This window comes from Dasypus novemcinctus, chromosome 3, assembly GCF_030445035.2.
Source record: "Dasypus novemcinctus isolate mDasNov1 chromosome 3, mDasNov1.1.hap2, whole genome shotgun sequence".
Taxonomy (NCBI): Eukaryota; Metazoa; Chordata; class Mammalia; order Cingulata; family Dasypodidae; genus Dasypus; species Dasypus novemcinctus.
Window position 1 is genome coordinate 149866977 of NC_080675.1, and position 16886 is coordinate 149883862.

Below are 16886 nucleotides of genomic sequence, written 5' to 3' on the forward strand. Positions count from 1 at the left end.
CCATAATATCATCGAATCCCCTATACGCTCAAATTTCCCCAATTGTCCCCAGAATGCCTTTTTTTTTAAAAAAATGACATTGACTTTTTGAAGAGTCCAAGAAGAACAGCCCACAGCATGGCTTTTCTTCATTTACTTTTCAATTGTTCACCATCTCTTGCACAGGAGGGAGGAGGTACAGGTGCCTCTCTTTAGAATCCTATCAGGAAGCAGATTTGGCTCAACTGATAGAGCATCCGCCTACCACATGGGAGGTCCAGGCTTCAAATCTAGGGCCTCCTGACCAATTTGGAGCTGGCACATGCACCGTGCTGATGTGCCCAAGGAGTGCCGTGCCACGCAAGGGTGTCCCTCACGTAGGGGAACCCCATGTGCAAGGAGAGCCTGCCCAGGAGTGGCACCATGCAAACGGGGAGTTGACGCAGCAAGATGGCACAACAAAAAGAGACACAGATTCCTGGTGCTGCTGAAAAGAATGCAAGTGGACACAGAAGAACACACAGTAAATGGACACAAAGAACAGACAATGGAGAGGGGGGCAGGAAGGGGAGAAACGGGAGAGAAATTTAAAAAAAATAAAAATAAATCTTTAAAGCAAAAAGAATCCTATCATCTATTGTTCTCAGATTAGAGACTTAGGCAGATTTTCGGAGGGGGCTGGAACAGGCCAGTACCCTGTCCAGTTAGGCAGTTTGTTGGAAGGGTCCACATAGCATCCTCCTGGAGAGCAGCAATGAGCCTCCCTGCTGTGGCGGGCACAGACTGAGTGCCTGGGCAGGGCCCTGCCTCCTGTGTATGGTGGGAAGGAAGGCAGGACCGGTCAGTGCAGAGGCCTGGTCCTCCACCTCCAGCACCCTGTCTGCCCTGGATAGAAACAGGCTCCCTTTTCTTGGACCCTGGGAGTAGTAAAGGTCCAAGCTGCCTTTAGCTGCAACTCCCTCCCCAGGAACCCAGCATACCTTCTGACCTACCCCCAAAGGCCGCACCTGGGCCCTGGATGGAGGTGGAGCTGAGGGATCATGGCCCAAGGCCAGAGCCTGAGCCTTCCAGCTTTGTTCGATTCTCTGATATCAGGTGACCAGGACAACTGGGACAATCAGATAGGAGACGGTATTTAAAGAGGCTCCCCTCACCCAGAGCCAGAGGCTCAGGACCAGTCCCCACAACCCTGCTGATCTGAAGCACCTGCCTCCACAGGTACCTTCCTTGGGTCCACTTCCAAGTCCCTGGGGCCCCCACCATATGTCCTTGTAACTAGTGGAAGCAGAAGAATGGGGACACCCTGGGCCTGGAGTAGGAGGTCTGAGATCTAGTCTGCTGCCCAGCTCAGGTCCTCAGTTTCTCCATTTTTAAATGGGCTGCTTGGGATTAGGCTGTTTCTAAGGACCCTTTCTGTGGTTGGAATGGAGAGTTGGGGAGGGGTCCCCAGCTGGGATAAGGGAGCCCTGACTGCATCCCAGGCCTAACCTCAGCCTTCAAGACTGTACAGGGACCTTCTTGGTACTAACAGAGTCCCCTGGGGAACAGGTGCTTCATGGGCCCTTTGCGCCAACCCTGGCTCCTCTGCTCCCTCAGTATTGCTGGTCCAGGAAGGTCCCTGTTCCCTGGTATGTGGGAGGCAGCAGCAGGAGAGGAAACACGGGCAGCCAGCACCAGCAAGGCACAATGCCCGGTGCACATGCTGCCAGGGGCTGGCACAGCTACTGCCCTCGGCTTCTCTCGGGGAGATCCCTTGCCTCCACTCTAGCAATTCTACTTGGAATTGCAGAAGGGAGGGGCAGAGCTGGGGGTTCAGACCCTCGAGTCAGGATTCTTGAGGCTTCTCCCGGGCCTCACATTCTGAGATGCTCGAAGGGGTGCTCCTTGGGCATAGGACCCAAGGGGGACATTTCTTAGTCTTTCTGGTGTCCAGCTGGGAACCAAGCACTGGACATGGGTCAATGTTTATTGAACGAGTGAGTGAATGAAAGAATGGCTCCACCGCCGCCCTCAGCCTGCCTCCTCCCTCTTTCCCCGTAGATGGTTAAGATGGCACTGTCCCAGCTTGTTCCCTTCTCCACCACGGAGCTCCTTCTGGCCTCCGCCACCTTCTGCCTGGTGCTCTGGGTGGTCAGAGCCTTGCAGCTGCGGATCCCCAAGGGCCTGAAGAGTCCACCGGGGCCGTGGGGCTGGCCCCTGATCGGTCACGTGCTGACCCTGGGGAAGAACCCGCATCTGGCCCTGACACGGCTGAGCCAGCGGTACGGGGACGTGCTGCAGATCCGCATCGGCTGCACGCCCGTGCTGGTGCTGAGCGGCCTGGACACCGTCCAGCAGGCCCTGGTGCGCCAGGGGGATGACTTCAAGGGCCGGCCTGACCTCTACAGCTTCAGTTTTATTCTGGACGGCCAGAGCATGACCTTCAATCCAGACTCTGGGCCGGTGTGGGCCGCTCGCCGGCGCCTGGCCCAGAACGCCTTGAATAGCTTCTCCGTGGCCTCAGACCCGGCTTCCTCGTCCTGCTACCTGGAGGAGCACGTGGGCAAGGAGGCCGAGGCCCTCCTCAGCAGGATCCAGGAACTGATGGCAGGGGCCGGGCACTTCGATCCCTACAGCCAGGTGGTGCGGTCGGTGGCCAGCGTCATCGGGGCCATGTGCTTTGGGCGGCACTTCCATCACAGTGAGGAACTGACCAGCCTCCTAGAGAACAGCCAGGAGTTTGTGGAGACTGCCTCCTCTGGGAACCTCGTGGACTTCATCCCCTTCCTTCGCTACCTGCCCAACCCCAGCCTGCAGAAGTTCAAGGCCTTCAACGAGAAGTTCCTGCGGGTCTTGCAGAACCTAGTCCAGGAGCACCATCAGGACTTTGACAAGGTGAGCCCAGGGCCGGGTGTGGTTCCTCTCTTCCAGCTCCACGGTACCCACACAGCTGATGTGCTGCCAAGACCTAGGAAGGCTCTGGAAAACATCAGACCAGCTGTGTGAGCTGCAGCCAATCCCTCCCTCACTCTAGGCCTCAGTTTCTCCATCCCTCCAGCCTCCCTCGCTGGGCTGCTGCAAAGCCCAGATTGAGAAGGCATATGAGGGGGCCCTGGCAGAGCCCTGCAATGTGGGGAGCTTTGTCCTCCGGGAAACTGAGCTCCAACGGAGGCTAATCCCTAACTCAGGTGTCACTTCCCTTCCCTGTGTTTACACCAACCTCTTCCTTCTTTGAAATGGAATCCCTGGGGTGATTGGGAGAAGGGTCACTGCAGCAAAAAATGCCATGTTAAACCCTACCCAGGGCGGCTACAAGCTCCTGCTGTGACCAACTGTGTGGAATCCAGAGGAGCCTCCCCAACCCGCAGGGGCAGGCCAGGGTGTGGGGCCAGGCAAAGGCCCCGCCTGTGGCCCTGGAGGTGCCAGGGGCCTCTGAGCTTGTTCCCCCTCAGAACAGCATCCAGGACATTGCGGGGGCCTTGTACAAGCACCGCGAGAAGAGCTCCAGAGCCAGGGGCGGCCTAATCCCTCAGGAGAGCATTGTCAACCTGGTCAACGACCTCTTCGGGGCCGGTAGGAGCCAGACCCCTGCCCCTCCATCCATCAGTGCCTGCTGGTCACCCACGGCCTTGCCTGACCCCAAACTCATCCAATAACCCACCAAGCACACAGCAGATGGGACGGTACAGCTGGGATTAGGGTTCCAGCCCAGCTCTGCCATCGGTCCCCCGCGGAACCTCTCCCAACTCCCTCTCTTCCACTGGGCCTCACTTTCCCCATCTGAACAACAAAGGGTTCTCTGGCCTCTCAGTCTATGCCCTTGGGATTCCTGCAGCTAATTATGAAACCAATGACTCGAGTTTGTGTTCAGGAGACTCAGGCTCTGCCCTCAGGAAACTCACAGGCCAAGGCCGAGAAAGACAATGCCTGGTATACGGTGGGCGCTTGGTCAGTGCTGTTTTCCTTGTTCCTGTCTTCTTCCTCGCCTCACCTCTGCTGCCTAGGGTTTGACACAGTCACAACGGCCATCTCCTGGAGTCTTATGTACCTTGTGACGAAGCCCGAGATACAGAGGAAGATCCAGAAGGAGCTGGGTATGCCGTGTTCCCCACCCCACCTGCCCCAGGCACCTGCTCAGGCTGCAAATGGCCATGTGCCTTTTACAGGCCAAGGGCTGGGCATACAGTGGTGAGCCACAAGAGCTCCGCCCTTGCCCAGAAGACATAGGGGCATCAGTACAGGCCCAGACAAGTAAGTGGGCACCGTCCAAAGTAGAAGGACTCAGGCTATAACAGGGAACACAGATGCCACGGAGAAGTCAGGGCAGCCCCTAAGGCCTGTGTGTCCTCTGTGCTCTGCAGACACAGTGATTGGCAGGGCACGGCGGCCCCGGCTCTCCGACAGACCCCAACTGCCTTATCTGGAGGCCTTCATCCTGGAGACCTTCCGACACACCACCTTCGTCCCTTTCACGATCCCTCACAGGTGAGACCTGCCCATTCTGCCCTCCCACCTCTAAGCCCTCACCATGTCTACTCCTCCCAGGGCCTCGGCTCTGGCCCAGCTCAGGCCTTCGCACCTCCTTTCCGTCCACGACACCAGGTTCCTCAGATCTCCAGCCTCTAGCCTGACCTCACCCCATCCAAACATGATCAAACCACCCAGCCAAAAACACTTCCAGGGCTCTCAGGAGAGAGGCACACATCTGACCTCAGTGTCCACTCACCTCCACTCACCTTCTTTCCCTACGAGTACCCTCTGCTCCAGCCAGGTTGGCCTCACCATTCCTCACAAGCATCTCCTGGTCAGTGGAACCTTCTGCCTGGAGCGTCTTCTGTCCTTCTCTCCTGCCTACTAGAATCCTATCCTTGCCCAAGGTCAATTCTGACACATACTTCCCCTCTCCCAGAAGTCTTTTTGACTCATTCAGCCAACACACCCCCCTCATTCTGTGACATCCTTCAGGCCTCAGCCATTTGCCCTGTGTCTTGGAAGTTCAACAAAGGCAAGAAAGCGATTGAGCATTTACTTCTGCCCTTATGTTGGTCTAGTTATTCCAGAGTGGGAGACCTGACTTCCCAGCCAGGCTAGGGGCTGCCCCAGGACTGGCCCAGACTGCGTGCTTCTTGGCTCCAGGCATGGCCAAGAAGTTCAGTAAACACTTATTGAAGATGAAGAAAACGAGCCAAGGAAGGGGAAGGATGATTTCAGCTCTTTCCTCATTCTTTACATGTGTTCCTTCCCAGTGTAGGGTGTGGAGACTGGTGGGCAGGCTGCTGGAGTGGGTGGGATTGAGTTAGGAACAAGTTTCTCCCAAAAACACGGCCCAGCTCTCAACCCCTGAGCCTGACAGAGCCCTCTTCCCTCCTCAGCACAACAAGGGACACAGTGCTGAACGGCTTCTACATCCCCAAGGGACGTTGTGTCTTTGTAAACCAGTGGCAGATCAACCATGATCCGTGAGTACACTTCTCCCACTAAAAACTGTAAGACTGTTCAGCAGCCAGGGAGGCTGCCTCCCCGAGGAACTGTTGACATGATGACGGCATGGTTACTCGACTGCTCCTTAGCCTGATCTACGTGATGAAATTTAGGCCTGTGCTTCTTAAGTGTTAATGTGCACAAGAACCATCTAGGAGTTTGTTATAGATTAGAGGACCCCACCCCCAAGACTCTGCTTTTGGATGATCTAAGGGGGGAGGTGGTACATCAGGTGATTTTTTTGTGAATGGCCCAGGGACCTCTTTTAGGAAAACCTCACTTTAGTTAATTTACCACTCAAACTGGGACAAACTGAGAGTGAAAGGGTATACTATTAATAATTGCTCCCAAACAAAAAGAATAAACCAGGACTTGCAGTTGGTTACCCTTGCTATAGTCATGTTTTGAGTAGGAAGGGGATAAACATGTTTTCCTTCTTTAATTTTTTTTTTCGGTTAAAGGATTATTCCTTTAAAATAACAAATTAACATTAAAAACACTCTTTCCAGGGTAGATTGTTTTAAAGATAGCTTTGTAAAAGGAAAAAAAAAATCAAAATACAGTTGGTTTTATGTGATTTATGTATCTTTTAAAAAAAAGATAAAACCAGCAAGATGGTGGTGGACTAAGGAGCTCCTAGAGTCAGCTCCTGCTACAGGGCAGTCACAAACACCCAGAGCTCTCTGGAGCTCGCTGAAGGACCTGCTTGGGGGCTCCAGGAGGCCAGAAGGGCATCCTGCATCATCCTTGGGGGAGTGGAAGGGGAAGACTGCCCGTCTACAGGGAAGACTCCTAAGGATAGTTTCCACGCCCCAGAGGCCGGTGCCCATCCTCCACTGGAGGCACAAGCCGCCTTGGGAGCTATTTTGTGGCTGGAATCGAAAGCTCCACTTCCTCAAAACAGGGGAGGAAGAGACGGCTGGGCACCAATTTCAGTTACTGAAGAAGAAATTCAGCGGGCTACAGTATGAGCCTTAGAAAGCTAATGTTTCAGCCTGTCCAGGTCAGAAAGAGGCCGGGAGCCACCATCTTAACTCTGCACCTGGCACAAGGGGAAGCAGGGTGGATTGAGGATCCCAGGGCTGGTGGGGACCGGTTTCTTTCCATCCAGATCATATTGCAGGTCTAGCCTAGGCCCCGGTGCCACCTCCAGCAGGGAGGAAGCTGTGGGGACCTGCGCCAGCCTCTCCCAGGAAATTACTGGCCAAGCCCTAGAGGCCAGTGACTATCCTACTCTGGCGGCAAGAGTCACCCCAGGAGCTGTTGTGTGATGGAAGTTGGACGCTCCATTTCCCAGAAACGGGAGGAGGAGACGATTGACTGCCGATTTCGGCTACTAATTAGGAGACTTGGCTGGCTAAGAGATAACCCTGGGAACAGCTGGGGTGAGAACCAGCCCAAGTCAGAGAGAGGCCAGTGGCTGCCATTCTGACTCTGCCCCCAGCCTGAGGGGAAGCCGGGCTGACTGAAACTCTCAGTGTCAGCAGGAACCAGTTTCTTTCATGCAGATCAGCCTGCAGCCCACCTAGGCTTCAGGCCTCTGGTGGGGAGGAGCCTGAGGAGCCCTGCCCCAGCCTATACCGGTAACTGCAGGGAACTTTGGCTGGCATAGACTGAAAATCAGAAGTCTACCAAGGCAACTGTGGTCATCTTGGACGTGCACTGCATAGATTACTGCCCACACCTGCAGCTCCATCCCTGCCCCAGGCAGGGGAAAAAGGGATATGGAGCTTCATCAGTCTCTCTAGGCAATTACAGTCTAGGTCTGCATGTGGATTATTCAGCATAGCTGTGACTCTGACCCTATCCCTGATACAGGAGAAAGTTGGAAGAAGTTTCATTGATCCCTGGTGCAATGAGGGCAGCTTGAGCCTCCACAGCTTATAGCACCAACTACATGCTTGACTCCTACCACATAACCAGCAAGGGAGAAATGATACAAAGCCCTAAACTAAAGAGAAAAACTGAACCCAGAAAAAAATACTCTAGTAAGCCAGATGTGAAGACACCAACAAAAAATTATAATCCACAACAAGAAACAGGAAGCTATGGCCCAGTTAAAGGAACAAGATAAGCCTCCAGACATAAAGGATTTGGGATGTACTCACCAAATGCAATGGATGTGTCATGGTGATGGGGGAGAGTGTTACTGTGGGGGGATTGGTGGGGTGGGGGCAGTGGGGGTGAATGGGGACCTCATATTTTTTTACTGTAATATTTTTTTAAAAAAAGGATTGGGGACAACTAATTATAGATGTCCAAACAAATGCCCTTAATAAATTCAGTGAGAGGCCTGAAGAGAGGAAAGATATTAAGAAGACATTGGGGAAGCAGACTTGACCCAATGGGTGGGCGTCCACCTACCACACGGGAGGTCCATGGTTCAAACACCGGGCCTCCTTGACACATGTGGAGCTGGTCCATTTGCAGTGCTGATGTGCGCAAGGAGTGCCGTGCCACACAGGGGTGTCCCCTCGTAGGGGAGCCCCACTCTCAAGGAGTGCGCCCCTCAAGGAGAGGTACCCAGCGTGAAAGAAAGTGCAGCCTGCCCAAGATGGTCAGATTGGTCAAGATGCCCAAGATGGTCAGAGGACTGACACAACAAGATGACCCAACAAAAACAAACAGATTCCCAGTGCTGCTCACAAGGAAAGAAGCAGTCACAGAAGAACACACAGTGAATGAACACAGAGAGAAGACAACTGGGGAGGGGTTAGGGAAATAAATAAATAAATAATCTTTAAAAAATTAAATTTAAAAAATTGGAACTATTAAAGAAAAGATATTCGATGAACACAAAGATGAATTTGAAAGCATACATTGAAAAATAGCAGCTCTTATGGCAATGAAAGGTGCAATCAATGAAATTTGAAAAACATTGGAATCATATAATACTAGAGTTGAGGAGGCAGAAGAAAGGATTGGTGAGCTTGAAGAAATGGTCTCTGAAAGTGAACATAAAAAAGAACAGATGAAGAAAAGAATGGAAAAAATTGAACAAGGTCTCAGGGAACTAAATGTCAGCAAAGGGCATGCAAACCTACAAGTCATGGGTGTCTCAGAAGGAGAAGAGAAGGGAAAAGGAGCAGAAGGAATATTTAAAGAAATAATGGTAGAAAATTTCCCAACCCTACGGAAGGACATAGATATCCCTGTCCAAGAAGCATAATGTATCCTATCCAAAAATATCCAGAAGGACCAACTCCAAGACACATACTCATCAGAATGTCAAAAGACAAAGACAAAGAAAGAATTCTGAGAGCAGCCAGAGAAAAGCAATGAATAACATATAAGGGATAGCCAAAAAGATTAAGTGCTGATTTCTCACTACAAACCATGGAGGCAAGAAGACAGTAGTCTAATATATTTACGATACTACGAGAGAAAAACTTCCAGCCAAGAATCTTATATCCAGCAAGACTGTCTTTCAAAAGTGAGGGCGGAATTAGAATATTCACAGATAAACAGAAACTGAGAGAATTTCTAAGCAAGAGACCAGAATTGCAGGAAATAAAAGGAAATAAAAGGTGTGCTAGAGCCTGAAAAGAAAAGACAGGAGAGAGAGGCCTGGAAGAGAGTCTAGAAATGAAGATTATATCAATACAAGTAACTAAAAGTGTCAAAAGGCTGGTGAAAATAAAATATGACAGATAAAACTCAAATAGGAATAAAGTTAACCAATGATGTCAAGCACTTGCATTCAGAAAACTGCCTGCTCAATGTTAAAACAAATTTAAAAATCCCTAAATAACTGGAAGAACATTCCATGCTCATGGATTGGAAGACTAAATATCATTAAGATGTCAATTCTGCTCAAATTGATACACAGATTTAATGCAATCCCGATAAAAATTCCACCAGCATTAAAGAAAAAATTGAAAACACGATCATTAAATTTATTTGGGAGGGTAAGGAGTCCTGAATAGCCAGAAACAACATAAAAAGGAAAAGTAAGCCCTCATCTCCAGACTTTAAATCATAATACCTACATATAGTGGTAAAAATAGCATGGTACTGGCCTATAGACAGACACAATAGACCAATGGAACCAAATTTATGGTTCAGAAACAGACCCTCACAGGTATGCTCAAGTGATTTTTGACTAGCCTGTCAAAGTCACACAGCTCGGGCAGAACAATCCATTCAACAAATGGTGCTGAAAGAATTGGACATCCATGGCGGCAGACTTGGCCCAGTGGTTAGGGCATCCATCTGCCACATGGGAGGTCCACGGTTTAAACCCCGGACCTCCTTGACCCGTGTGGAGCTGGCCCATGCACAGTGCTGATGCACTCAAGGAGAGACGTGCCACACAGGGGTGTCCCCTGCGTAGGGGAGCCCCACGTGCAAGGAGCGCTCCCTGTTAGGAGAGCTGTCCAGCATGAAAGAAAGTGCAGCCTGCCCAGGAATGGTGCCACACACAGGGAGAGCTGACACAACAAGATGACGCAATGAAAAGAAACACAAATTCCTGTGCCACTGACAACAACAGAAGCGGACAAAGAAGACGATGCAGCAAATAGACACAGAGAACAGAAAACCCGGGGCGGGGTGGGTGGGAAGGGGAGAGAAATAAATAAATTTAAAAAAAAAAAAAAGAATTGGACATCCATAGCTGAAAGAAGGAAAGAGGACCCCTATCACACACTATCCAAAAATTAACTCAAAATGGATCAAAAAACTAAAAATAAAAGCCAGAACCATAAAACTTCTAGAAGAAATTGTAGGAAAATGTCTTCAATACCTGGTGGTAGGTGGTGGATTCTTAAAGGAGATAAGGGAAGGACTGAGTGGACTACTGATGTTTAATGTATGTAGAAGTTTTAATTAGCTTTACTGTAAAATTGTGGAATGTGTAGAGTGGATGGTAACACACAGTGAGTAACAGCTAGTTTATAAATGGGGATGTGACTGAAAATGGTAGTCTAGTTATATAAATGCCGATTGACAGAATACTAGAGAATAATCTAGGAACTGGAGAGCACAGTAAACCAAGAGGTGGGTGAGAATTGTGGGTGATGGTACAGATGAAAGAGTGTCTTTTGTTAGCTAGAACAAATGTATATCACGACTGCAGGGTGTTGGGAATGTGGAGAAGCATGGGAAAAATACAGCTGGAGTGACCTATGGACTATGATTAGTAATAATATAATATTCTTGCATCTATGCAGAAGAGGTACTGTGTTGATACTGAGGCAATATGGAAAATGAGAGCCAAATGTACACTATGGACATGGCAATAATCAGATGATATTATTTTATCTGTAGCAAATGACACACTACATTGTGGTGTATTAACGGAGAGGTGTTGTTTGGGAATTCTGTACATGTGCATGATTGTTTTATAAGTTTACAACTTCTGTCATAAAAGAATATATTTTAAAAAGAATGATAGGGTGGGTTGGGGGAAAAAAACACCAAATGTAAGATAAAAACTATGATCAGTAGTAAGATTTTGACAGCATTCTTTCATAGTTTGTAACAGACGTCTCATGACAATGCAAGGTGTTGGTGGAGGGTTGATGTATGGGACCCTTGTATGATGTTATGCACGTTTGCTTTGTAAGTTCACAATTTGTACTATACACTTAACTGTTTATGTATGCTTATATATAAACAATATAAAGATGGTAGTAATTGGATTGCTTAGGGGAAAAATACTTTGTTTAGCAGTAATATTTTGACAATGCTCTTTAATCATTAGTTAAAAAGGTTTAAAAACAATGCAAGTTATTGGTGGTAGGGTGAGATGTTATATATGTTTGTTTGATGTTATATATGTTTGTTTTGTAAGTTAACAACTATAATACATTTATTGTTTATGTCTGTTTATGTGTGAGTGATATATTTCAATAATTTTTTTTAAAGTTAAAAAAAGAGAGATCTGAAAACTAAAAAAGGATAAAATTTTTTTAAAAACCTATCTTTTACACTGAGGAATTAAGAACCCTAGTTTCAAAGTGTAAACTATAATGTAAACTATTTTCCATGTGGTGAAGCAGTGCTCCAAAATGTATTCACCAAATGCAATGAATGTTCCATGTTTATGAAAGAGGTTGTTGATATGGGAGGAGTGGGGTGAGGTGGGTGGAGGATATATGGGGACCTCATATTTTTTTAATGTAACATTTAAAAAAAAAAACAGGAAGAAAAGAATCCTAGTTTATCTTGTAATTCTGCAATTTAACCTTTTAACAGCCTTAAAATAGGGGTGGTTAATAATTCTATTACCAAATTTCAGTAAGTAAAGGAAAAGCCTTTGAAAACTATGGAGGGATCTTTTCTAAATGATAATGAAAAGAAATTAAGCAGTTATAATATTAACATATTCCTGAACCTTTATTTTTAAGATTAATTAATTTATTTATTTCTCTCCCCTTCCACCCAACCCCAGTTGTCTGTTCTCTGTGTGTCTATTTGCTGTATCTCCTTTGTCCACTTCTGTTGTTGTCAGTGGCACCAGGAATCTGTGTGTCTTTTTATTGCGTCATCTGGTTGTGTCAGTTCTCCGTGTGTGCGGCACCATTCCTGGGCAGGCTGCACTTTCTTTCACGCTGGGCGATTCTCCTTACAGGGCACAATTCTTGCGCGTAGGGCTCCTCTACGCGGGGGACACCCCTGCATGGCACGGCACTCCTGCGCGCATCAGCACTGCACATGGGACAGCTCCACATGGGTCAAGGAGGCCCGGGGTTTGAACCATGGACCTCCCATGTGGTAGACAGATGCCCTAACCACTGGGCCAACTCCGCTGCCCTATTCCTGAACCTTGCATTCAGTATGCTTTTTAAGCTATTTGCAGTTTTAGAATTTTACTAAAAGAGGTTTTAGCCTCCTGTATAGAAAGGAAAAAGAATATTCCTTGCATAATCTATTATATAATTGTGTCATTTTAATTAGTTTGGGTGTTATGTCCCTAGGGTTATAGACTATCAAGAAAATAATTTAACATCATATGCATTAAATCTTTAAGTTGTAAATTCATATTTAATGAAATTAAGTTAAATAATGAAGGAAATATAGATATGCCCCACTCTTAAATGGATAAAGTAAACTTCATTAGTTGCTAACTGTAATTTTATAAGCTTGTAAAAGGTAAACTAACTTTACTTATAAGAAGTTTGTGAAAGCATCTTCGAACTGAACCATTTGAATGGCCAGTTCCAGGAAACTATTATTAATTAGCTAATATCAATTTAGGTTTTTAAACGTAAATTGGTGTTAATAACAGAAAGTAACTTCATAACAGGGAAACCTGTCAGAGGCTACGTCCATCTGCATGTTAAAGTGGGGGTAAGGAAAGATAACCTTGATTCCATTAGGAAACTTCAGTTTTCATAAAATAAGTAAGAAAGTAGTTTTTCCTGTACTGCTAATGTAAAATACCTGTTAATTAATGTCATCATGATTAAGGTGTAAAGTAAAAAGTGGAGTACCAAATTAGGTAATTATATTTGATATATTACACATTGCATTGGAAGTGTTCAGAAAGTAAGTAAAAATTAAAAGATAGATTTCAATGTCATCCACCTCTCTCATACCCTCAAACCAGGCCTTCAGTATACTGCATGTTGCCTCTCCATTTTGGTTTTTGTCTCAGTTGCTCACTGACCCTTAAAGCAATAAAGGTATCTACTACATGTCTGAACGTGCTACTGAAGTGGATGGAGAGTATGTTGCGGTATCAGATTCCTGAGCAGCTGGTAATGGCTGCATTTGGCCAGATGTACAAGGGACATTGCCTCCAGACTGGCTCTGTTTCATAGTGCTTCATTATGCACCAGACTGGTGAAACACTGGTATCTTACTTTCCTAGTTACTCTCTAGGGTCAATTATGCTGCAGCATGCTGGCCATGCAAAGCGTATAACATGTGGTGCAACAATTACCAGAGTCTGTGAGTAGAATTTAAGCAAACACAATTGGCATTATGGCCTGCTCCCACGAGGAGATGGCATATATGGTATTGCAAACCTGGAGCTTAGATGTATTAATTGCAGTTCAAAGAGGAACTTGTGCATTGACTACTATTAAGTACTGTACCTATGTGCTGGATGATTATATCTTTTCTATTCTATGCAGAGGGATATTGAACATGTTAAAAGTCCTAGCAAGCTTAATGCATTTACTAAGTTGTTAATAAATGTGCCTATATGAGAAAGGGAAAAGAAATTCAGTTGGAATTTTTCCCATTGACCTTGCACTTGAATTAGCCACGAAGTCTCCATGCAGACGTCTCCCCCAGGCCTTTGTTCCCTCCATCTCCTCTCCATCTCCTCTGCCCCTCTACAGGAAGCAGTGGGAAGACCCATTTGAGTTCCGGCCAGAGCGATTCCTCACCACCAAAGACACCAGCATCAACAAGACCTTGAGTGAGAAGGTGATGCTCTTTGGCCTGGGCAAGCGCCGGTGCATCGGGGAGGTCCTGGCCAAGTGGGAGATCTTCCTCTTCCTGGCCACCTTGCTGCAGCAGCTGGAGTTCAGCGTGCCACCAGGAGTGACAGTGGACCTCACCCCCACCTACGGGCTGACCATGAAGCACCCCCGCTGCAAGCATGTGCAGGCACACTTACGCTTCTCCATCAAGGGGTGAAGGTCCCACTAAGCTGAGGACGGAGAGGGGATAGGGCTCACCCAGGGGGGCCACGGCCCTTATCTTCTTTTTTGCTTTTTTAAAAACCTTTATTGCAATATAATTCACACATTATACGTCTACTTAAAATATACAATCCAGTGGCTTTTAGTGTATTCATGCAGTTGTGCAACCATCGCCGCAATTGATTTTAGAACATTTTCATCACCCAGAAGAAACCCTGTATCCGTTAGCAATCCCTCCCCGTTTCCCCAGCCTACCCACTCCCAACCCCAGTCCTACGCACCCACTGATCTGCTTTCTGTGTCTACGGATTTGCTTATTTTGAACATTCCCAATAAATGGAATCATCCATGACATGGCCTTTTGTGACTGGTTTCTTTCACTTAGTACAACGTCTTCAAGGTTTGTCCATGTTGTAGCATGTATCGGTAAGCCCTTATTTCTTGAGTTCTGAGACTAGAACTGAGCCTGTCTCCTCATAGTCATTAATGGCTATCTCTTTCACTGCTGTCTTCTCTCTTGCATATCCAAGTCTTTAAACACTTGAAAGAAACAGGGAGGAAGAGACCCAGCCCTATGGGCCAAACCCAGGTGGGGTGTGTGGGGATTTGCCATTTCCCTTCCTCAAAAGGCAGAACATGTGGCTTCTCACAGAGCCTGGACTTGTTCATCCACAGCTGGGGAGGATAAGCTCCCAGAAGTACTTGTGGAGCCCACGTTTCCATTCAGATGCTCCCTAGTTTCACCCCACAAGTGATGTACTTAGCAGTGCTGGGGGAAGATACAGCCCTGGGCTGACGGTCGTGAGTCCCAGGTCTAGTTATGACTCTAGGATGTCGAATCCAGTGAAACAGGGCTGTGATTCTGGGTGTCTCCACCTGTGAAACGGAGGAAGAAGGTTGAGTGATTTGATCTCTAAGAGCCATAGGTTCTGAGTCCATGTTATGTTTTTTTGTTCACTACAAAATGAGAGCTTTTCATTATGTTTATCTCCTCTGTGTGAGCCAGGCTCCTCCCCATGGCATAGCTCCCCACTGAAAACTAGAAACAGAGGAATGCATCTTGAGGATGCTGAGATTTTGGCTCTGCAATGCCCCCCTCCAGCCCTCCTGCACAGACACCTGAACTGACCACTGCCTCCAGCATTAGGCTCTTTCCAACACAGTCACTTTATATCTGGCCCCCCAGCATATGTCTAGCTTCCCACAGTATGACTCTAGAGTGCACACCCATGGAATAGGGGATGGAGGACAGAAAATGATGGAAGAATCCTCAGAGAGAGTCTGAGAAGGAGATGGAAGAGAAATGACACAGAAAGAATGGCTGCTCACACTTCTCTATCATGAACCCCAGCTTTCCAGGACAGGCTTATCCAGCCACATGGCAGTAGGGTAGATTTCTGCAAAGCAAATCCTGTTTTCCTATTGTCTTTTATTACTATAGTAGAGATATATTCTAAAGAAAAATAGCCACTACTAATTCAAATTTTAAAATATAATGAGAAAGGGAAGAGGATGTGGCTCAAGTGATTGATCTCCCGCCTACCACATGGGAAGTCCCAGGTTTGGTTCCCAGTGCCTCCTGGAGAAGACAAGCAAAACAGTGAGCTGGTGCGATGGGCAGGTGTGGTTAGCTGGTGCAACAAGATGATGCAACAAGGAGACACAAAGAGGAGAGACAGTGAGAGACACAACAAAGCAGGAAGCTGGGGTGGCTCAGGTGATCGAGCACCTCTTTCCCATGTGGCCGGTCCTGGATTTGTTTCCTGGTGCCTCCTAAAGAGAAGATGAGCAGACATAGAGAGTATACAGCAAATGGACAGAGAGTAGATGGCGAGCGTGGACAGCAGTGGGCGGGCACGCAATAAATACATACAATAAATCTTAAAAAAAAAATTTTTAATGAGAAGGTAGTTCAAATGTTGTTCAATCCCTAGGTATTGGAGTCCTAGGAGTGAGTTTACAGGGCTTTTATGGAGCCAGCATCCCTTTCCAAATAGCCCTTTTGTTGTCACCATATGCATAGCTGTGGACCTCAGTTTGTCCCACTTCTGAGTAGTAATTGCAAAGACTAATACTAATAGAGCCAGACTGCAATGCCCAGACTTGACTACCAGGAGCTGCTTTCTGGTATTGACCATCATTTTTTTTTAAGATTTTTTAAAAATTTCTCTCCCCTCCTCCCCATTATCTGCCCTCTTGTGTCCATTCACTGTGCATTCTTCTGTGTCTGCTTGCATTCTTGGCAGCACCGAGAATCTTTTTTTTTTTTAAGGATGATTTTTTTTTTCTTCCTTATTTTCTTTTAAATGTTACATTCAAAAAAAATATATGGAACGCTTCACAAATTTGCATCTCATCGTTGTGCAGGGGCCATGCTAATCTTCTCTGTATCGTTCCAATTTTAGTATATGTGCTGCCGAAGTGAGCACTGCGTCTCTTTTTGTTGTGTCATCTTGCTGCGTCAGCTCTCCATATGTGCAACGCCACTCCTGGGCAGCCTGCGTTTTTTTCACTGGGGCAGTTTTCCTTACAAAGCACACTCCTTGCATGTGGGGCTCCCCTATGCCAGGGACACTTCTGTTCCCATGGCACTCCTTGCGCGTGGCAGTGCTGTGCGTGGGCCAGCTCAGCACACAGGTCAAGAGGCCCTGAGTTCGAACCCTGTACCTCCCATATGGTAGGTGGATGTTCTATCAGTTGAGCCACATCCGCTTCCCTGGTATAGGCCATCTTGCAGAAGAGTTTCTTCAGTTTGTTTTGGTTTCTTTATTACTACTTCGGGCTCAGCTTTATCTGTTTTATAAATTATGATTCTTTGAGATTAGATGAAAAGGAGCAAGACTGTCATTT

The 16886-nt window shown here is 47.2% G+C and overlaps 1 protein-coding gene and 1 non-coding gene across 2 annotated transcripts; one reads left to right on the forward strand and one right to left on the reverse strand.

Moving 5' to 3' along the window:
* Window positions 1–1096: 1096 nt before the first annotated feature.
* On the forward strand, window positions 1097–14388 carry LOC101425532 (cytochrome P450 1A2-like). The gene is made up of 7 exons (XM_058294507.2): window positions 1097–1197; window positions 2020–2853; window positions 3411–3531; window positions 3963–4052; window positions 4320–4443; window positions 5331–5417; window positions 13731–14388. Exons 2-7 carry the CDS (start codon window positions 2020–2022, stop codon window positions 14029–14031), a joined length of 1557 nt encoding a protein of 518 aa, XP_058150490.1. The 5' UTR covers window positions 1097–1197; the 3' UTR covers window positions 14032–14388.
* Window positions 14389–16358: 1970 nt separating this feature from the next.
* Window positions 16359–16465, reverse strand: LOC111759157 (U6 spliceosomal RNA). The gene has a single exon (XR_002793240.1). It is a non-coding gene; the product is annotated as a U6 spliceosomal RNA (small nuclear RNA).
* Window positions 16466–16886: the final 421 nt, after the last annotated feature.

What these genes read in the sequence shown, in the direction of transcription:
- LOC101425532 (XM_058294507.2), top strand. Translation starts at nt 2,020, where the DNA reads ATGGTTAAGATGGCACTGTCCCAGCTTGTTCCCTTCTCCACCACGGAG. An exon ending in ACCATCAGGACTTTGACAAG is followed by an intron (nt 2,854 to 3,410) that starts GTGAGCCCAGGG and finishes GTTCCCCCTCAG; the next exon opens with AACAGCATCCAGGACATTGC. An exon ending in GAAGATCCAGAAGGAGCTGG is followed by an intron (nt 4,053 to 4,319) that starts GTATGCCGTGTT and finishes TGTGCTCTGCAG; the next exon opens with ACACAGTGATTGGCAGGGCA.